This window comes from Podarcis erhardii, assembly GCF_964252035.2.
Source record: "Podarcis erhardii genome assembly, chromosome: 12".
In the NCBI taxonomy this organism is placed as follows: Eukaryota; Metazoa; Chordata; class Lepidosauria; order Squamata; family Lacertidae; genus Podarcis; species Podarcis erhardii.
In genome coordinates this window covers 15570826-15592426 of record NC_138513.1, presented here as the reverse complement: position 1 = coordinate 15592426, position 21601 = coordinate 15570826, and the positions used below count along the sequence as shown (strand labels likewise).

Genomic DNA, 21601 nt, shown 5'->3' with positions numbered 1-21601 from the left:
AATATGGTGGTTCTGTCTTAGAACAGAAACTCTTAAATTACAGAGCTTATAGAAGTAACTAAAAGCATTTATTAACCACTTTCTCTTTCTTAGAATCAGTTTTGGAACTCTAATGGGCCCCACAAATCTTTTCTTTTTTTGAAAGAAAAAGTTAAATGCCTGTAATTTTTTTAAGAAAGGGAAGCTCAAACCACTAGGAACATTATAAAACAACATCTGTGAAAATCTCTCTCTCTCTCTCAAAATCAAGTAATGGCTACAGTTTTTGAAAGCTTCAGAAGGATATTGAAACCAAGATGAAAACAGTCTTTTTATTCTAAATTTCTGTATTTACAGAGAGTGCCATTTTACACAGTGTTGTAAAGTCTCTGTGTAAAAGAGTCATGGTCATTCAATGTTTGTGCTTACATTAGTAGCAAATTTTTAACACTTGAGTATATTAACAAAAAAATAATAATAACAAGCAGGCATAAAGATATAGCATGTGCGGAATTGTCACATATATTCTTGAAAGAAGGTTGAGGCAGAAGTAAAATGGACTGGGTTTTGTCTTTTATAAAAAAAGGCAAACAATACACAAGCAATAACTGATACTTCTTTTTGTTCATTTACGCATGATATGCTGAGCTTTCACATCAGGATTTGCAGGCACTTTAGCAATCCAGTTATGTGTGTGTACACATGTCTCTTTCACAATCAAAGTTCAGAGCATCAAACACAAAACTAGCTGTTGCAAAGGAAAATTTCATATACCCAATATACACATTAACAATAACTCTGCTGGAACAATCTTTTTGTTTGTTATTTTTTGGACACCAACATCTTTTCATGACAATGCTTACCAATGTCCCCTCCCCATTCTCTTTTATTATCCACTTTATGGTTGATCTTTACCGTGATATTGAGGTGTAAAAATACAGTAACATGGAAGCACAGCGCAAATTGTCCACAAGGCTTTACAAATCGTCAAAAAACAGGTTTTAAAAAAACTATTTTAAATGCAAAAATAGATTTTTTATTTATTTTGTCCTGTATTTCCCCCCCCCCCAAAAAAAAATTAAGGACAAATTAAATTATCATGGTGTATGGAGTAACTGGGCAAGGTTTAATTTATAATTCATTTTGGGGGTTCATTTTTTGTAATGGAATATAATAATTAAAAATCCCCACCAAAGTTGTTAAACCAAACCAGAGAGATATTTTTCTCTCCACCATTCTACATGCTTCATGAAACAACAATGTCCCTCCACTATTATTAGGCAACGTTAACTTATAAATACAAGGTTTTCACTGATAATATAACCTATATATGATTAAAGTATAAGACAAATGCAACAAGGTCCCCAGGATATATGAAACATAACATTTTTTGCTTAGGAATGAGGATAAAGCTTTCTGATAGGACTCAAGAGTGAACGTGTGAAGTCAAAGAAAAACAGCATTTCAGCAGACAGACATTTAAATATTTATCAACTGTAAAACATCAAGGGCTAAAGATCATGAGTGAACATTCAACCTTACTGCTTACAAGTACCCCTTTCCCTTAATCAAAGGTATGGCAATGCATCTTTTAATTAAAAACAAATTAATGATGTATGTTGGAACCAGACCTCACTGAAGCATTGAACACCTGACAGCAAAATGTAGTGAAGCGGACAGTGATAGCACAGAACTGGGCTAGGACACTTGATAACTAAGACACATCACTTGCCTAGAGTATGATTGTCAAATGATGGAAAATCCTTCCATGATATAACACTTGAGACACAATGGCAAAGACATAAGGCCCTCTGATTCTTTGCCTATATTGCTAAAGGCACTGAAGCAGACAAGAATTCCTTAGTACCTCCTTTTTGTAAAAAGAAGAAGAAGTCCCCCCCGCCCCCCAATACAAGTCTCTTCATATGAAAATGTTCCTTTATTGCATGGGACGTTGACCTTTTTCTTCGACTCAAGAATAAAATGGTCTTCCCTTTTCTGGCGCTTGCAATCTGTTTAGCCTGGCAACCTGAGATGGCGAAGGGGGGACATCATGTCTGAAAGGACCTTTGGGAGTGGCATAATTTGGGTCCTGAACTTTCTTATAGGAGTCATAGTTGCTGGACCCTTCAGAAGATGTCTTTTTTTTCAGCTGCTGCTCTTTCCGCCTCTGCTCTTGACGCAACAGCTCTTGGGTTTCAAGCATTACCCGGGCGTTGAAGCCATGGCCTCCCATGTAGCCGTTCCTGGAGCCCTGATAGCTGGAATACCTCGGGTTGTCTTTTGCACTTTGGAAACCTTCGCCCGGAGGATAGTTCTGCTCCCAAGAATCTTGAGACACAGAGCTTGCATTTTTCCGGCTTTGCCTGAAAATCAGAACAAGGTATTTATTATACTTCATTACACTTATGGGAAACACTTGTTTTATTTCTGGAAAACTTTTCTAGTTCTTTTATGCCTCAGTATGAGGCACTCAGGCAAGTCACTCATTCTCCATAGAATAGAATAACATAGAATAACTGATCAATACTGAACATTGGCTACTACTACTGAAGAGTAGTTGCTGGAGGAAACGCTATCACTTCCATTCTCTGCTTGTGGGTGGAGGGATTCCTGAAGGTACCAAATTTTTCGCTCCATAAGACACACTTTTCCCCTCCTAAAAAGTAAGGGGAAATGTGTGTGCATCTTATGGAGCGAATGCAGGCTATCCCTCATCCTGCTTCGCTGGGAAGGCAGCACAACAAGGGGCGCTGTGCAGCTCTCCCTCTTGCTGTGCTGGCTTCAGAGATAGCTGCACAGCTTGCTCTGGCTTTTCAGGGAGGTGGGAGAAGGGATGGAGGACAGCCCATCAGTACCTTCTCCCACCTCCCGGAAAAGCCAGCAAGAGCCGCTCTATCTTTAAAGAGCCCCGCCGAGTGAGCGTGTCTGTGGCTCTTGCTGGCTTTTCTTGTTTTCCTCCTCTAAAAACTAGGTGCGTCTTATAGAGCGAAAAATATGGTAATTCATTGGCCACTGTGGAAAACTAGATGCTGGACTGAATGACCCCATAATCTAATTCAGTAGGCTTCTTCTTTTGCCTTCTACCAACAACCAGGCCATCAGCCCAGCATCCTGTTCTCACAGCAGCCTATGGGAAGTCCATGAGCAGGCACGAGTGCACTATTCCTCTCCCATTTCTGATCCCCAGCAACTGGCATTTAGAGGTTTATATCTGATACTGGAGGTGCTGTATAGCCATTGTGACTAGTCAGTGCCATTTTTCCATAAAAAGGTGCTGGAATGCACCACGAACATCTCCCTGTATTCTCTTAAAATGGCAATGGCGCCTGCCTGAGAGATGCCAGAACTCAGTTCTGGCGTGTTCCCACTGAAAAAAAGCCCTGTGACTAGTACACCTAACCTTAAAAGGATAGTATTTTAACCATACAACACATCCAAAGATGAACTGAGTGTAGTCCAACAGGAATACTGAACCATAATCAATATGACATAGAATTGTATGACATAGAATCACATGCAGAGGCAGTTTGTTGGAGGTTTTGTACAAAAGATAGCACCAAGAAACCCAATGCATTTAGCTGCAGATATACTGTATTTCTTGACATGGGTCACAACCCAGCAGGGCTTAAGCATGTCTGATTGTGTGTTTGAACATGGCCACTCTCTTTCGTAGTGGATTTGGCCATAGATTCAAATGCTGAGCATGGCAACAATCCAAATAAAGTTACTTGTGACTTGCTTATAATGATTAGCTGCTGACTAGCTGTTTTTCATTGAAAGGTATAAAATTAAAGAAAATAAATAAATGGATTTAAAGCGGAGTTAGCTGACTTAGCACATTTTATTTCACATCACTTTTATTCATCATTGTGGAGGCACACCCTTTATGTGTTCCATACATGTATTCCAGAATTTCAATTTCTGGCTTCTTACCTAACTATTAATGCTGATTTTCTCACATGTCAATACAATCGCCCAGATAAAGCTTTTCTAGTTCTATTAAGACTGCAGTATTGAAACTCCCCTTCCCCTCTCCCAATGCCTAGCTATCAACTCCAAATAGCAGAAGAATCTGCTGGTTTCAGAAGACGTTTGCCAGGGAGTGATGCAACATTTCAGGCAATATCACGTTGGAATCCCAGATGATGATGCCAGCTTGGCAGGTTACAGATAGGTAGCCGTGTTGGTCTGCCATGGTCATTTTTATTTTGTTTTGAGCTTGGCAGGTGGTAGACTTATCCCCTTGTCTCTTTTGCTTAGAGTAACCAGCTATTCTTCAATTTACATGTGTTCCTCGAGGCACTACACTATAAATATTCAGTCTGACAGCTAATACTGTAATAGCAATTACAACTTTCAACAATAATTCTGCAATAGACCTGGACATGGGAGATTAGTATGCAGGGCTTTACCAACCCTGATTGCCAAAGGTCTGTCTTTTGCCTTACGAAGCCCAGCATGCTCATGCAACTGCAGAGGAAAACTGTTTCCAATATATGTAGTATCAGAACATTCCACTATGTGGTATTTAAGCAAGCTGAGCAGAACTCAGACTGTCATTACTGTCTAGTGGAATACATGAAGCTGCCTTGACTATAACAGGCCATTGGCCCATCACTGTTGAGTTTAAATGGCAGCAGAAATGCTATCTATCTGTACGGTATTGTGCTTGAGATAGTGAAACTTCACCATAAACAGTGCATGCATTAACAACAAAGGGGTTTGTTTTGCATACAGAAGTGGAGCCAGTCAGAGTGCAGAGAGAGAGAGTGTGAGTTAATGCATGTGAGCAAGACACAGAGACGATGGAAGTGGGAGATGAAATGGAGACAGACGAAAGTGAGTTAAAGTGCCAGCTTCCTAGGGCTTGAGGTAAGCAAAAGAGTGTTGCCCTGAAACCATCAGCCCTGACCTTCAAGCAAACAGGGCTGACTTCATAGGGGGCATGCAGCTCCACTTGGTTCTGCCAATGTATGCACATGGACAGCCTCTTTTCTTCTGCCTACCTCTCAGATGAGGGCAGGGAAAGTGGAGAAGATAAAGAGAGTATACCAGTCCCCAGTCCGTCAACATATAGAGCTGGACAAGCCTCCAGAGAGAACAAGCAGAGAGTAGTTCAGAGTGAGATTGCACCAGTTCCTCCCCTTCTCACTCTAGATCAGGGGTAGTCTACTTTTTATACCAACAGCCCACTAATGCATCTTTCTTGATGGTAAAATCTCCTTATCGCCCACCAGTGCTCTATGGAAGGAGGATTCAGCTTGTGCCGTAGAACCCCCTACTGCCTACCTACCTAGAATCCTGAAACACCCACTAGTGGGCAGTAGGGACCAGGTTGACAACCCCTGCTCTAGATAGTTCCTTGTTTATCAGATTCCCCTTTGCTCTCTCACCAATTAGGCAAAAGAACATAAAAAGAAACTGCTAGATCAGGCCAATGGTCCATCCAGTCCAGCATCCTGTTCACACGGTGGACAACCAAGATGCCTGTGAGAAACCGAAAAGCAGGACCTGAGTTCAACAGCACTCCCCTCTCCTGTGGTTCCAAGCAACAGACATTCAAAGGCATATTGTCTCTGACAACAGAGGCAAAACACAGGCATCCTGGTTAGTAGTCACTGAGAGCCTTATCCTGCATGAATTTGTCAAATCCTGCTTTAAAGACACCCAAGTTGGTGGCCATCACTACTTCTTCTGTGAGTGAACTTCTAATGCTTCTGTGTTGTCACCCAACGTTTAGTGATTTATTTAAAACATTTCTATCTCACCAGTCTGTCCATCAGGAACTCTGAAGGCAACTTACTAAGAGCAGCAATATATCAAAGAAGTTAATAAAACAGAAAATAACCACCAAATAATAGAGGATTTCAACACAAAAAGAAATCAAAACAGAGTCCATTGGACTCAGGATTCCTGAGAGCTACATTTCCCAGGGCCTCTTCTTCCAGGGATACTGAGTTTTCCTATTACTGACACAACAGAAGGAAAGAAATATTGACGCTCTGCTACCAGGTAGATCTGGGACCTTGGATAATGCCAAGGAGAATTACAGGTAATTTATTATGCTTTGTCCTGTGGAAGATAACTCAAACCTTATAATATCACTGGTAGTTATGCAACATGGACAGGTAGCTTTGTGACATTGCCATTTTACTTCCCTTTCCATCCACACAAAACGAAAGGCCATATTGTCAACACAAGTATGTATAGCACAATGAGATTTCTGAGTGAATATAGTGTGAATCATTCACTCTTTTATTTAAGTTCACATAAGCTTTCTAAAGCATCCAAAAAACCTTTTTAACAGCAGGTTCCAACTTCGAGAAAATGTTACTTTTAAAAAGCTTCACATTGAAAATGACAATAGATTAAGCTGATTCACACCATATTCACTCTGCCTGTTAGCAATAAGGCAAGCAAGATTGGTTGGACTCTTTTAACACCACTTTTATGAGAAGATATCAGAGAAATGTATGAATTCTGGAAACAATTTATATTTATAACTGCATAAATGTAGATTATCCATGAAGCGAGGAAACAAAGACTGAAGTACTTATTAATTTGTTTGTGCACAGATGTTTTGTAGCACAGACCTTGAACAAACAGTTTTCCTTGAACTGAGAATATATTTTGCGGCTCTGCAGAAGGTTATTCCACAGTTCCCTGTAATTCATAAATGAAATAATAATGCACTACATGTTTCTTCCGACAAAAAAATTACAGTTTATCATAGACATAATTTGGGGAACTGCAAAAATGCAGTCATGCAGTAGTGATCTTCCTTAATTGAGAAGGCAAGGAAAGCTCTGCTAGATCAGTCTAAAAGTTGATCTGGAAAGCTCTGCTAGATCAGTCTAAAAGTTGATCTGGTACAGCATTTAGTCCCACAGTGGAACCAGTTCAACCAGTTGCCCCAGGACACCCACAAGCAGGGCAAAGAAGGCAATAATATCTGGCTGAGCACTCAAAGACTTATAAAATGTCACCTTTTTGACTATAGATAAGGAATATGCAGACAAAGCCCTTGAATAAACTACTCATTGACTTACGCAAGCATTCCTCAAACTGGTGCCCTTTAGATATTTAGGACTACGACTCCCATCAGCACGGCTGACTGGAGCTGATGATAGTTTTAGTCTAAAACATCAGGAGCGCACTGGGCTCCTATGGTTTCCTTCCCCCATTCAAACCCAGTTCTTGCCAACCTCATCCAGTCCTCCAATACATCAGTTCAATGAAGAAGAAGAAGAAGAAGAAGACACAAAATCACAGAATCAGCCTTTGATTTTGATGAGAGTTGTTCTTGTTAGATCAAAATCAAATGAAAAACTCTCCCACTTGTTCTTCCCATCACTCTCAAGGACACCTGATCTTTTCTAAACCAATCTTCCATTCTGCCGCAATATACTTTATTTTCCCAAGACTCTCAAATTTACTTTAAACATGACTCAAACAATCTCTGTCCCAAACCAGCCTCAATCATTCAGCAAATGTCTGAAAGCGTTAGGTGCAGCGCTTGGGTAGTCATGAACAACCCCTTTCCTTTGGAATACATCTCCCTCCTAGACTCAAGACTGCCTGTGAGCACTTTTTGCTTATAAACTAAAATATGTGTATAGACAGCACTTAAATATTAGAACCAATTAAATGTGTCAGAAAATTGGAAGTATCCCAATCTGATATAGCTTTTCATGGTAATCTCTCTATTCACTCAATTAATTCTTTTATGACATACATCCACATTATACATCCAAGATTCACTTTGTTACAAGCTATACAAGAAAGACTTCCCATTACTGCTACTTCCTCCTGTCAAGCTCATATTTATTTTCATTACATGAAACTATAATGCAGAAGAACCCCTAAATCTCTAAAATTTTGGAACCCCGTTTTATGGGCTACAGCAGGGCTGTCAACTGTCATCATTGCTGACCACTGGCCATGCTAGATGGGGCTGCTTTTGCCCCCCTCTCCACAGCAGCTAGCCAAGAAGTTTGAATGGCCTGAAGCATCTGCCAAATACAGGCTAATCTCTTTCCAACCCACACCTGGGCAGCAAGAGGAAGTGTACTTCAGAAACCCATTTGCAAAAATCTAAAATTAATTTTTCCTGGCTGGCACCATTTTAAAACACTTTATGCCCAATAGCTACCAGGAAGACAACATTTGTAAGCTTTGTTTTTTATTTTCATTTATTAAGATCAGATTTGGCAAAAAAAGTAGTTCAAAAACTGCTCAAATTTAAGGGCACCTCTCTCCAAGGAGCCTCATTGAGGTTGCAATTTGTGACATTCATGCCAATTCTCCTCTCACCTGGTATACAGTTACAAATAACTATGTATGGTCTGTTCTACACAGAATGGGTCATATAACCCTTCCTTATACTACTTCGCCTTTCCTGGAAGTCCTTTCCCCCCCTTGTTTTGCTATTTTTGATATACAGTGGTACCTCAGTTTCGAACCTAATCCGTTCCGGAAGAGAGTTCAAGTTTTGAAACATTTGAAATCCCAAAACTCAATACAGAAGCCTCAGTACGGAAAACTCAGTACAAAAGCTACATTGCATGTTCGACTTCTGAGGTGTGTTCGAAAACCGAAGATTTTACTTCCGGGTTTACGGCGTTTGAAAACTGAAATGTTCTTTAACGGAGACGTTTGAAAACCGAGGTACCACTGTACTAGGATGTAGTGCTTTTTTCTGGGGGATACTTGAGGGTACTCAGTATTGGCACCTTTTTTTTCTAGAACAAAAGCACTGCTAGGATGGTTCTAGGAAATACTACCAAATTCTCCTCTGCATCCCTTACCATAGCAAAATACTCCAAGTCAGTACTTTGAATGAAGCAACAGATTTTTCTTCTTCCCCATGCTTCACTTGCCACTTTCAAAATGGCCTCTCTCTCTTCTCAAAACTTTGTTCAACAAATACATTTCTCTCTTGCACGCTCACAAACCACTTCTAATGTCTTCACTGAATTCACCACACCCTGCTTTTCTTTCTATCTCCCCCTGCTTCCATTAAGAAAGTCACATCACTCACACTGTTGGCTCCAGAACTGAAGTATTTGCCTTTTCCCTTACTAATCACCCCCAAACTCCCCTCATTTGTGAAAATAACATACTTGTTTTCCTTTTCCTTCCTTTCCTTATCTTTTCCACAAACACCTCTGTAGCCCTTAAGGCCTATGTTTTGTAATAATTTTCTCTCCATTGCTGTGGGCAGACAGCCACTCTTTCTCCTCACTTACTTTCTGCATCCTAGCTATGCATTTCTATACATGCTTTTAGAACTGACAACTTGTGGATTAGTTTTAACTCCTTTATTAGTTCTAAACTTCCCCCAGTAGCCCATTCTTAGTGTGTTCCTTGTGAAAGTCTGTGCCAACTGATTCTGTTAACCAGTGCTTTTTTCTGGGGGGATGCATACCCCTAAACATTTTGTAAATATAAGTTTGGCCTCATTGAGGGGCAGTATTTTAATATGAGAAGGAAAATGAGAGTACCCCTAAACACTTTTTTTTAAGGAAAAAACCACTGCTATTAACATATTATGGGAAGTATGCTAATTCTCTTTGAATACAATAAAATTTCTTGAGATTTATCTTTGTTACCCTGAGCTGTATACATACCATATATTTAAAGTTTGCTATAGGTGCTTGAGATTGTAGCTCTGTGAGAGCTAAATGACACTTCCTGGGATTCTATGGGAGAACTGCAAGCTGCGCCATTCATAACAGAGGGCTCCTCTTAATAAAGAAGACACAACACTTTGAATAAACTGGCTCCAGGCATGAATTTGCCAGATCACCTTAGATATTTGCCGTACCTGGGTAATGAACTGTATTGCCGCTGAGCTTGCTGGAAACTCTCCCTTTCTTCTTGACGCTGCTTCTGCATCTGAACCTCGACCGATACAGAATGTCTGCCACTCTGCGAGTATGACTTTGAACTTGGCTAGGATAGGAAAAGCATAAAGTTCACATGGTGAGTTTTTTAAAACAACAACAACAATAGCGTTCAGAATGATAAATAATGCTATTTTTCTGCAAAGGCACAATTTTTAAAATGCTTTCATTATTAACCAAAATGAACTGTTTAAACCATTATTATGAATGTATTAATTTGTGAATCACTTTCAACATGTATGCTCCAATTTACAGACATACCCTTAATAAATACTACAGAGAGATAGACATGGCAGAAAAATTCCAGTAGAAGACATATTTTCAAGAGATCCCCCCCCCCTTATTATAAATGCTTTAGGTTCTTAAACTTGATAGATAAAATTTGGACTATCTGCAGGATTCCAGAAGTATGGAAAGGTTCTACCTATTTTAGGACAAGGTTATCATACAAATACCTATATGAACAGAGTCAATGTGGCTGAATTTGTAGATCAGTCACTGGACACAGCTATGAGGGACTAAGTTGTTTTTGGCACTGCTCAAATCAAGTGGCTGACATATTTTATAGTCTTAGCTTTGAAGTCTGAGGAAACATAATGCAGCCATCTTGGTGAAGCTAAGCAGATTTGCGTCTGGTAAATGTATAAACTGAAGACCTGGGAAACTTGGTCTTGAGTTCCATGTTGGAAGAAAGGAGAAGGGTATTAGTGTACCAGAATGAATAAATGATAAAACACCATCCATGTAGAGTTTGGCTAACTCCAATGTTCTTTTTAGCCACTAGAAGGAACTATGCCTAAGTAGGGGTTGGTTTCACATGCCTCCATGTGTGTTTGATTATCAGTTCATACTGGCAAACCTAAATTCTTATTAGTGTGTCTTCCCTTTCCAATCCAAAGAAAGTAAGATGGATTCTCTCATATGAAGCGGCCTGGCACTGTAGGCCTTCTTTTGAGGGTGTTCTAGTTCCAACCCCCTTCAATGTAGGGATCACAGCTGAAGCATTTCATTCAAAGACAAGTTAAACACGGGGAGAAGATAGCACAGCCCTGCAAAGTCAGTCAGTCTGCCTCAATTGGAGGTGACCTGAGAATGCTCCATCTGTGAACACATGTAGACCATGAGCTCCTCAGGAGGACATTTTTTGGGGCAAAATGAGCTATAAGCATTCCAGCTGAACACACTTCAGATCAACAAATACTGCAGGGGCAGGGACGACATGGGGATAATGTTGTGTGCATAGCACCATCATTTATATGTTTTTAATGTTAGCTTTATATTTGACAATTACTGTTTCAGCTTTTTCTGTTTTAAAAAAATCTGTTCCATGTTACATATACTTTTAAACAACTTTGAGGGTGCTTATGGTATCTGCACTTAATGCACTTAGATTGGAAAATACGTTTCACAGCTGACAAATGGAAATTCCTAGACAACTGCCCCCTCCAAATATTTAACACACTGCCACTTTGTAAATGGCCTGACAATGCATTTTAAGAAAATCACTTCACATCAGCTTCATCTTGCATCTGCACACAATTTTTATTCTTGGCAACAATATACAACATATGAGAGATGGAAAATACCCCCACCCCTTCAAAGTGGAAAAATATATTTCCATGCATTGGGACACAAACTGTGTGCTCAGAGTATAACTCTGAAACTAGTTAACACCTGTACAAACAGGGCAGCACAAGACAAAGTATAATTATCATAATTCTTTAAAGCTATCAAACAAAGCTGCCTGCGTCTTAACTGTGCAAATTACAAAGAACTCCAGCCTTGTCTGTGAGGAGATGCATGACAGGTGCTGACCTTGTAAATCAAATAGCGGTCAGGGCTGCCGTAACGCACAAGGCTGTATTATACAAATAAATATATGTTTGTGTCTTCCACAATGACCCTTAAGTGAAATGATCATTATCGCTTTGAAGATTTGTTAAGGAAAGCACAGGAGAAAAGGAAGCTGAAGAAGAAGGTTGGTGTGCACAACATGACAATATGAGATCCTTATTGTGGTGGTTCTTTAAGATCTCAGTAGAAGGCACATGTAGAATATTAGAACAGTTGCAATCAAATGCAAATGTTATGCATGCACAAGAATATTCAGGAGTTTTGGAAGGATGTAGATGAAGAAATAGAGGTACAACCTCTTATTTACTGTCTAAAGATGAAACATCAAGAAACAGTGTGATCAACTTGTATATTATGGTTAAAAAAAAGGGGGGGGTAGCCACTATGTGGGAAAAGGCAGAAAAGTAATTGTAAGAAGCTGGATGGAAATTATCTGGATGGCATCTTATGAAATAGTCTCTAGTTCACAAAATCATATGGCACAATGAGTATGTTAGCCTTCTATAATATAATAATGATTCTTTACAGTTTATATTTATATACTGCCTCATATATCATAATGTATTTCATATTTAGTAGATCCAAAATCATTAGTTCATTGGGCATATTTTGGTTTCAATGAACAACAAATTGCATTCTTTCTCTCTGTCTTTCTTCCCCTCCACCCCCCCCATCAAGTTCTCTTCTATAGTTGGTTGTAGCTGGTGATTTTTATTAGGTTTACAACGCTATGCAATATTTTGGTTGATGTGACAGACTAAAGGATTTCATCAACAAGACGTATTAAGATAATTAGGAAAAATAAGAAAATTGTTATGATAATAATTTATTAGGGGTTATGATGTAAAATCGGTTTATAACTTGTTGAAAGGGGTTATGCAGCCAAAATATATTTCTGGAGATGTCATTTTGAAGGTTTAGAACTGATGCAATTGCTACATAAAGTGGAATAATGAATTAATGATGCCCCCACCTGTTTTTTCATTAATTCATCAATAATGCTTATTAATTGTATAAAATAGAATGTTGGGTATAACTTGGGGTTGTATATGTCTTTCAAAACATTATTGTTAGTCTGACATGGAGGATAAGTCTATAAGAAAGCATCTATTCTTTATTTTTTCCAAACAAATAATGAAATAATATGTGCCATCAATATTGCATACCATTAGGTTAGCATACAATAATGCTTGCTTTCCCTATTAAGTTAAGTATATTATGTCACCATCACATAGAACCAGTACAAACCAATCCTAGGTAGCAGAATATAAATCAAGGGCTGGAATGAAAACCCAGCAGGAGTAGAACTCAGCTGTTGAATTTTGGACTGGAATTCTACTTCTCTATCACTTATTTATTATATATTTGTGATCTAGAATTGACACGAATAAACTGCAAATGAGCTAAATCCAAAATATTCTCGGCTGCTCAAAGATGGAAGACCCTTCAATTAAATAAGGCCAACTTTCTGTTTAATCAACTTATTGCATTTATGCTCCCTCTTTCCTTGAAGGACTTCAAGGCAGTGTACATTCCCCCACATTTTATTCTCAGAACAGCCCTATGAGGTAAATGAGGCTGAAAGATAGTGACAGGTTCAAGGTTACTCCTCATCTTAGAAATTGCTATTGCTAAGATCAATCAGGACTGGCTACCATCTGGAAAGATGTTTCTCAACTTCAAACTTGTGGTTTAATTAAAAGATGCTAATATTTATTTATTTATTTATTTATTTATTTATTTATTTATTACTCACTCACTCACTTCCCATGGCTTTGCGGACAATTATAATATATAATTGTTCACCTGGTCAAGCAAATAACATTGCCTGGCTTAGCCATTCAAATTAAGCAAAATGAAGTAAAGAAGAGTGAGGTCAAAGAAAAAGAAGGAAAATGGTGCCAAGGAGCAGCCGCAGCAAGAATAGAGAAACACTGGACAGCACTGAAGGAGTGCTGGAAAAGGATGGTGCTTTTTGACATTTTAGCATATTCTGAACTAGACGAGTAGTTTCAACACAACCCTTCCTTGAACTTCTGTCATGCCAAAATCAATACCTCAAACCCAGGGATGGGGCAACTGTGGCTCTCTTAAGTATTGCTGGACTACAACTTCCATCATCCCTGACCGTTGGCCATGTAGGTGGGGCTGATGGGAATCCATGTGTGATGGGATAATGAGCTGCTTGTGCGTAAAAGCTGAATCCCTCAGAGCTTGGCATAGGTCGGGAGCCCTCAAAGCATGACCCCCTCAATCGCTGGCAGAATCTGTCAGTGGGCGTTTCCGGAATTTGCGCCAACATAAGAGTTCCTTAACGGAAACTCTCCTTCGGGATTCTCAGCGTGACAGTTTCCTGCGAGGAGTAGGTGTACCTAGAGGAGGTCCTGAGACCTCCCCGCTGTTTTCACTGGAAGTCTCTTGGAGCCATCCCTCCGACTGAGTTTCTCCATGAACTCTCTCTCTCCCCCTGCTGGTTCCTTCCTCCGCATCCGAGGGTCTCCTAGCCTCCTTGAGCCCCTCCACCACCTGACTCTCCGATGGCAGTTCCCTGACACCATGCTTACATTTTTGCTGATATTTTGGGAAGCATCCTTTTCAAAGCAATCTTTTGATTCTGCTGCTGCTTAAGGAGCTGAGAGCAAGTGCTGCTTTGTCCCCTGCTGCTGTTTTTACCTTGATCATTGGTGCTTCGTTGGCTGGGTTATTGCAGTATGTATATTTGCATTTGGTTGTAATTGTCTCTGAGCAACTCTTTGGGCAGAGGGCAAAAGCCGGGTATTTCTTTTTAAAGAAATAAGCTAGCAAGTAAACCCCACCCAGGATGCAGATATGGAAGACCCTTCTCATGCAGGAGTGAACACTGGAGCCCTACAGAGCTCTGGCTTGGCATGGTGTGGAATGAAATATGTCTGAGAAAAGATAAATCATCACCCTAGGCTCACTGGTCTGAGTCATGTCCTCATCACTAACTATTCTGCTCCACTCTCTTCAGGAGTGTGATTTTAAAGTTTTGAGTAAGAGTGTCTGTATACATGAAAGTTACGGGACTGACTGCTTTGAGGACAGAAGTTCATTAATTATTGGCAGAGGAGATATACAAGCCCAGGAAGAAATGCCAGAACCCCACAGCACATCAGTAAAGGTTTTGCCAACAGAATCGTTGTAGAATAATTTGAAATGGACATCTGCCCACTATGATCCAAGAAAAGACATATGGACACAACCATCCACCAGGAACTGGAAACTGTGATTCAGGCAGAAGTCATTTTTATATGTCAGACATATGCAGCAAACCCAATTTCCTTCTGTTTTCACACATACACTTATCTCTCTCAGCTTCTCAAATCCCAGTTCTTTAATACATATCTGTTATTCATCAAGCTCTGTGGATGGGAAATTACCTTCTTTGTTCAAATCAGGAAAAAGCTCACTGTATCATCATGGATTTGAGGGACTTTTATGGATGTAAACCTTTATTTATGTTCATCCAAGCCTTTTCTCTTCTGTGTCCCCCAACCACTCCCTTTCACTTGGTGCCACAAACCTGTTCCCTCAGGCTAATTCAAAACTTTTTAACACTTGCACAGCTGTGTTTTTCCACAGTCATACTTGTAGCCAAGAACGCTGAGATAAAAAAGAGAAAGCATTCAAAGAATACGGTTGAAGTTTCCTCACAGTAAACCACTGCTGTGTGTGCGTTTTACCATTGTTTAGTATTCACTGCATCTGGATGCATTTTGGGGAAAGCACCTCTATAATTTTAAGTTAATACCCTGAAGTTGCATATGCTGTTTGAGAGATGGGTTTATTGTTCCTCAATGCTAAAACTATATTGTACACTCTCAGAATGGATGAGATCATAGTTTCATCCCTTCCCAGCACAGTGATCTTACCCAGATTGGAATACACAAGAGGGAGAAAATAATTCAAAGGTACAATGGACCTATTTCTCCAGAATTTGAGCATCTAAATGAATGTGTCTCTATAAAAGACACATGCACAAGGAAAGAGTAAAGGGGGGTATTAGAGAGAGGGGGGGCAGCTTAAATAAAGGAGCAGACCATCAGCCAAGGGAACAATACGGCTCAGGATTAAAATTAATACATTTAACAGAATTACTGTCACTTTAAGCTCATTTACATGATCAGCCCAATGGGGAAGAGGCCCTCATTGTTGGTGAGGGGAAAGAGGAAAAAAAGAAAGGTCAGCATTCTGACCCACAATTTAGGAAATTATTCCATTCCTGAGGTAATCAGCCTGTCATCTAAATAATTTCCCACTCATTCATTGCTGGAAAGTATAATGCACGCCAAGGTTGCCTGTTTAAAGTTGCTATGGTGTTTGGATAGAGAACATTTTGGCCCATGACCCTCAGTAGTTAAGTTCTCAAGTCCTTCTGAGTGCACAGTTTTCTCAGACAGTGTCCCCCAAGATCCCTTAACCGGTTAAATTCTGAGATGAAGAAGAAGAAGCCTCCACATAATGTCTGCCCCTTTTCGGGAACCTTCTACATGCAAATAAAAATAGGTTCCTGAGTTATCTTTACAAGGAAATAAAACAAGCATTTTATTTAATTAGTTCCAGGGAGAACCAAGCATATTTTATAACAGAGCTTTAAAAGGAAGCCCATATATTTTAAACACAGTAAAATATATAGAGTATTCTACATAGAGTTGCAGAAGTAGCTGATTTAAGGGCTACGTCTGTTGTCATTAGTTATGCTGGGATTTAAAATAAACGCTTTTAAGGAAACAAAAGTCAACTTGAATAAAAGTTGTATATGTTCTCCAGGTTAACAAATATGATATACATATTTACAAAATATGAGGTTTATATTTATGACATAGCTCTTTTCTTTATGGCTACAAATACAAGTCATCTCTCTGTATTTCTAAGGTAGCCTGGTAATGACATGGATGTTAAATCTTTTTAAAAATCTGCACAGAATTGTACTGCATACTTAAGAGGCTTTCATAGTCTATTTGGGACAATTTGGGTTTGTGGGGAACCTTTGGCCTTCCAGAAGTTGCTGAACAGCAAGTCTAGTCATCCCTCACTATTGGCCATGCTTGCTGAGGCTCATGGGGGTTGTAGTTCAACAACATCTTGAGAGCCAAAGGTTTCCCACATTGGAATTATACCGTCGCCACATTGCAGTGAGACTCTTGTGTGTGTGCATGGCTGCCCAAGGAATGTCTACTATCAAAAGAATCTAATCATACACTTAGGTTATCAGCATCCTGCTTCAAGTGTCTTTTGCAACTCAGCACGGCCAGCCAAGACATTTTGTTGCCAGAGACAAAGGGCCAGGTTATGCCCCTCCTTAGTCCATGTTTTCCTACTGCACCCAACTGGACTGGCAACTGAATCTTAATTCAATAATGGTGGCAGGATAGTGTCCTCCAGTTCACCTGAGACAGCAGGACAGTTACAGGGCGCAGGGCAGCCCAATTGGCCTAAAGGGCTCTGTCCTCCAACAGAAGGGAACAGCTTGTGGGGGGAATGGAGTTCAGAAAGAATAGTCAGGAGGCTGCCAGTGTTCCCTCACTGCATCTGCCACATGAGGCAGCTGCCTCAGTGTATCTAATGATAGAGCCAACTCACAGGCTCAGGTAGTGACCACGAGAACTACTGGCTTTTCAGTGGTGCCCCCACAATGGCAGAAATCCCTGTCCGGGAATATCTGTCAGAGACCTCCATCTCTCCAGGTTTTCAGAAGCCTGATCAACACATTCCTTTTACATAAATCCTTTGATAGTTTAATTACTGATAGTGTTTATATGACATTTACATCCTCTCTCTTAATGGCTTATTGATTGCGATTGGTGGTTTTAATTGCAACATTATTAAACTGGATTCTTTAAATTATTTAATGGAGCTGTGTTTTGTTATGTAAGCTTCCTTGGGGACCCTTTTGTATTAAAAAGAACAATACTGGTGATTTTTTTTTTTTTAAAAAAAGGCTTGCTATCTATGTGTCAATGGGGGATTGGGAAAACTACCGTATTTTTCGCTCTATAACACGCACCTGACCATAACACGCACATCGTTTTTAGAGGAGGAAAACAAGGGAAAAAACATTCTGAATGAAACAGTGGATGTATCATTTTTGTGCTTCATGCTGTGGCCACAGACATGTGATCTGATGGTGAATTTGGGCTGACCCAATGCAAAAATCCTGAGAATCCCTGTGGATCCATGCTTTGTAACCACGTTTTTGCACCATTGCAGCCCCAGGCAACAGTGGGTGTGTGATTTTTGGGGGGCAGGCTGTAGCCATGGACATGCTATGTGCTCTAATGGTGAATTTGGGCTGACCCAATGCAAAGATCCTGAGGATCCATGTAGATCCATGCTTTGTAACCACATTTTTGCACCATTGCAGCCCCAGGCAACAGTGGGTGCGTGATTTTTGGGGGGCAGGCTGTAGCCATGGACATGCTATGTGATCTGATGGTGAATTTGAGGTGACCCAATGCAAAGATCCTGAGGATCCATGTGGATCCATGCTTTGTAACCACGTTTTTGCACCATTGCAGCCCTGTTTTTGCATCAGATCATTGCTATGTGATCTGATGGTGAATTTGGGATGACCCAATGCAAAGATCCTGAGGATCCATGTGGATCTGTTCTTTGTAACCACGTTTTAAGTGGGGAGGGAAGGAAAAATATAGAAGGGACAAGGAACACGAGAGGGGTGTGCGGAGAAGCAGCTGGCTAAGAATGCAGGAGAGGGGTTTAAAGGGGGGGGAAAGGAAGGCAAAAGTCCACCCACCCACTCAAGCCAGCCCCCCCCTCTCTCATCTGCATGTTTTCCACTGCCTGCCGAGTCCCCAGACGCAGCAGCAGCAGCAGCAGCACCGGAGCGGACGCTCTGCTTTCCTCTCTACTTGCCTGGAGGGGAGGGGTTGCCTGGAGGGGAGGGGATTTCACTGCTCTTTGTTCCGTCTGAGCAAACAGCAACTGAAACAGAACAGGGTGGGCAGTAAGACCCTGAGGCAAAATGCAGGAAAGCAGCAGCCTTCTCTCCTCCGTGACGGCACAATATGATTTTTGCCTGATTTTTGCCATGCACTTGGGACAAACGGCTCCAGGGACCACACATTCGCTCTATAACACGCACAGACATTTCCCCTTACTTTTTAGGAGAAAAAATCTGCATGTTATAGAGGGAAAAATACGGTATGCGTTTCTGGACATCTCTTCCCGTCTTGGCAAAATCTAGTTGCTGGTTCTATCTTTAATGCACTTTTTAAAAGCACTCTTCAAGTGCAGTCCAACATAAATGCCTTAAATCCCTCCATATTTTATCTGAAACTGCACAGCTTACACAAGCAAAGAATCATGTTCTTGGAAGTAACGCATACACAACCCCCTTACAGGCATTAAGTGCAAGACAGATAAGCTAGTCTGCATTGATGTGACCCAGCTATGCCTTGTCACAGGGCAAACAATACCCTTTACCCAATTGACAGATGGCAGAGCACAATACAAAATGAAATTAGGAATGTTGGGCCACAGATGGAGAAGGAAAGGGTCAGGAGTTTAAAGGTCACCAAGGACCTTGAATCGAAGTTGCATCAGGGATTAAGAATAACAACTGACACAAGACAGGGGACACGTTGTAGCTTAGTTGTAGAGCATCTGCTCTGAATGCAGAAGGACCCCAGGTTCATTCCTAGGCATCTCCAGGTAGGGCTAGAAGAATGATCTGTCTAAAACTCTGGAAAGCCACTGCTGGTCAGTGTGGTAAACAATAGGAAGCTACATGGACCAATGGTACAAGCTGGTATAAGGAAGCTTCCTATATTCCTAAGGACTTTGTGCAGCGCTGTATATAGTGACTGAAAATGAGCACTTACCCATGGTTGTTCAAAACTGTAGGTCCGCCTCCGATCTTCCACATCTTCATCTTGCTTTGCCTGTTGAAATTCTTGCCTTAGGCGTTGTATCCGATCATGATTGCTGGGAGTTGATCTGTTACTAAGAAAGGAAGGGAGAAAAGAGATTAATACCGGGGGAAAAGCAAGACCATTTTTCTTTTTCAGATACAAAACAGCTTGATTGAGTCGTATGATAATGAGCTGACAGAATGCTTACAGTCAAATTTCAAAGCCATATTCCTAAAACAGAATTATATGCAAAATACCGGTGCTTCTTGTAGCTCAAGGCAAATCTGAGAAGGCTAAAGAAAGCACTTTCAGTGACAGAGATGACCAGAACGAAACTGGGAAGCGTGGTGGATATATATATATATATATTTTTGAAAGATGGGCTTAAGACATTGGAATAATTACTGCAACGATCCAAAATTAACATTTATCTCTTTGTTAAGTGCTTATTTCTTTACCATATTTTTAGACTGCCTGTCAGCTAAAGATTCTCCATATTAAAATGCAGAACAACAAATATGATAGTTACATATCTATCTATCTATCTATCTATCTATCTATCTATCTATCTATCTATCTATGCCCCTCCCCATCCTCTTATTAAACACATGGGGAAGAAATGAGCCACCTTCAGATCAGCTTAACCCATCCTTCCAAGACAGAGAGTTTTATCATGAGTGATAAAGTAAACTCTCACGTCTTTGTTGTGGGCTTCACATAGCCATCTGGTTCGCCACTGTGGGGAACAAGATTCTGGCCTAGATAGGCCAGACATAGCCATAGAGGGGTCCTCCAGACATTGGTGGGTGGCCAATGGTCAGGGATGGTGGGAGTTTGAGGTACTAAGGAGGCTACTTCTTTCATTGTTTCTTATATAACAGCTGCTATGTATAGTGAAGGAAAACGGACACTTGATTGATTCTGTGAACTGGTCCTCGCCCAAAACAAACAGGCACATCCTCTATTGTGTTATCAAGAGGATTTAAAAGACATGACTTAGGTTTAAAAGAAGAGCACAAATAAATATTTCTATCAGGTCCTGTACTATTGAAACAACATGACAGATAATTGTTCACTCACTTCAGCTACTCTGCTGCTGTCAGAGCCTCAGTCCCACAGGGCTCCTCGCTATTTGGAGGCGGCGCTATTGGATTATTTCCCCAGTCAATAGGATCCTGTCACCCTTTAGGTCTGTTTCTGACAAGTCCTTTGAACTGATTAGCTTGATAGCATTAAAAGGTTAATGGACATGTGGTACATTTCACCATGTGGAAACAAACCAGGGCATCAACAGAGATGAAGGCTGCACATGTCCTTGGGAGGAAAACCCACTGAAGTCAGTGAAATTACTTTAGTTTAAATATGCACAGAAGTCAGCTGTTTAAGGTCTGCACTATCACCATTAGGTTATGTAAACTTTACTCAACAGATGCTACAGTTATGCATCTGTTGTTATGCAAAAATCAAGGTTTTCCGTGATAAATACTGCAAAGAAGCCACAAGGCTCACTCAGATTGCTAAGAATCTCCAGGCAAAGACCATTAGTAGGAGCACACAGTTCTACCAACTCTGATCTCCAAGCTTGCAAAGGCATTTAAAGCCACAAGGCTCTCTCTTTCTGTAGTTAAATTTCCTCACTTTGGAATTTTATTACTTTATAGGTCCTGTAGTAATTCCACACATAACCCAGCAGAAGAGGGGTTGAGAATTTTTCTAGTGCCTGAGCATTAACTACGTATTAACAAACTGAAAGTAAAGTAAAACTAGACTAAAGAAACTGTTTTGACCTTAAGGAATCATGTTAACATTACTGCAGCAGACCCTCCAAGTGTCCCTATTTTCCAGGGACAGTCCTGGATTTACGGAAGCCGTCCCTATCTACATTGGAGAATTTGGAGGAAATGGAGTTTGTGACCCAAGCCAAGGAGATCAGTAACTATACAACCTTTAGAAGACATCTGAGGGCAG

At 40.5% G+C, this 21601-nt stretch overlaps 1 protein-coding gene across 4 annotated transcripts in view; it reads right to left on the bottom strand.

Annotated features, from left to right (window-relative positions):
• Positions 1 to 297: 297 nt before the first annotated feature.
• PARD3 (par-3 family cell polarity regulator) overlaps positions 298 to 21601 on the bottom strand; it is a 550835-nt gene continuing 529531 nt past the window's right edge. For all 4 annotated transcript variants that reach the window (XM_081834189.1, XM_081834186.1, XM_081834187.1 and 1 more), the window contains 3 exons: positions 19604 to 19724; positions 9809 to 9936; positions 298 to 2345 (listed from right to left, as the gene is read on the bottom strand). In XM_081834189.1, coding sequence (XP_081690315.1) covers positions 1952 to 2345; positions 9809 to 9936; positions 19604 to 19724 — 643 coding nt within the window. In that variant the 3' untranslated portion in view covers positions 298 to 1951. The remainder of the gene's footprint in view (positions 2346 to 9808; positions 9937 to 19603; positions 19725 to 21601) is intronic.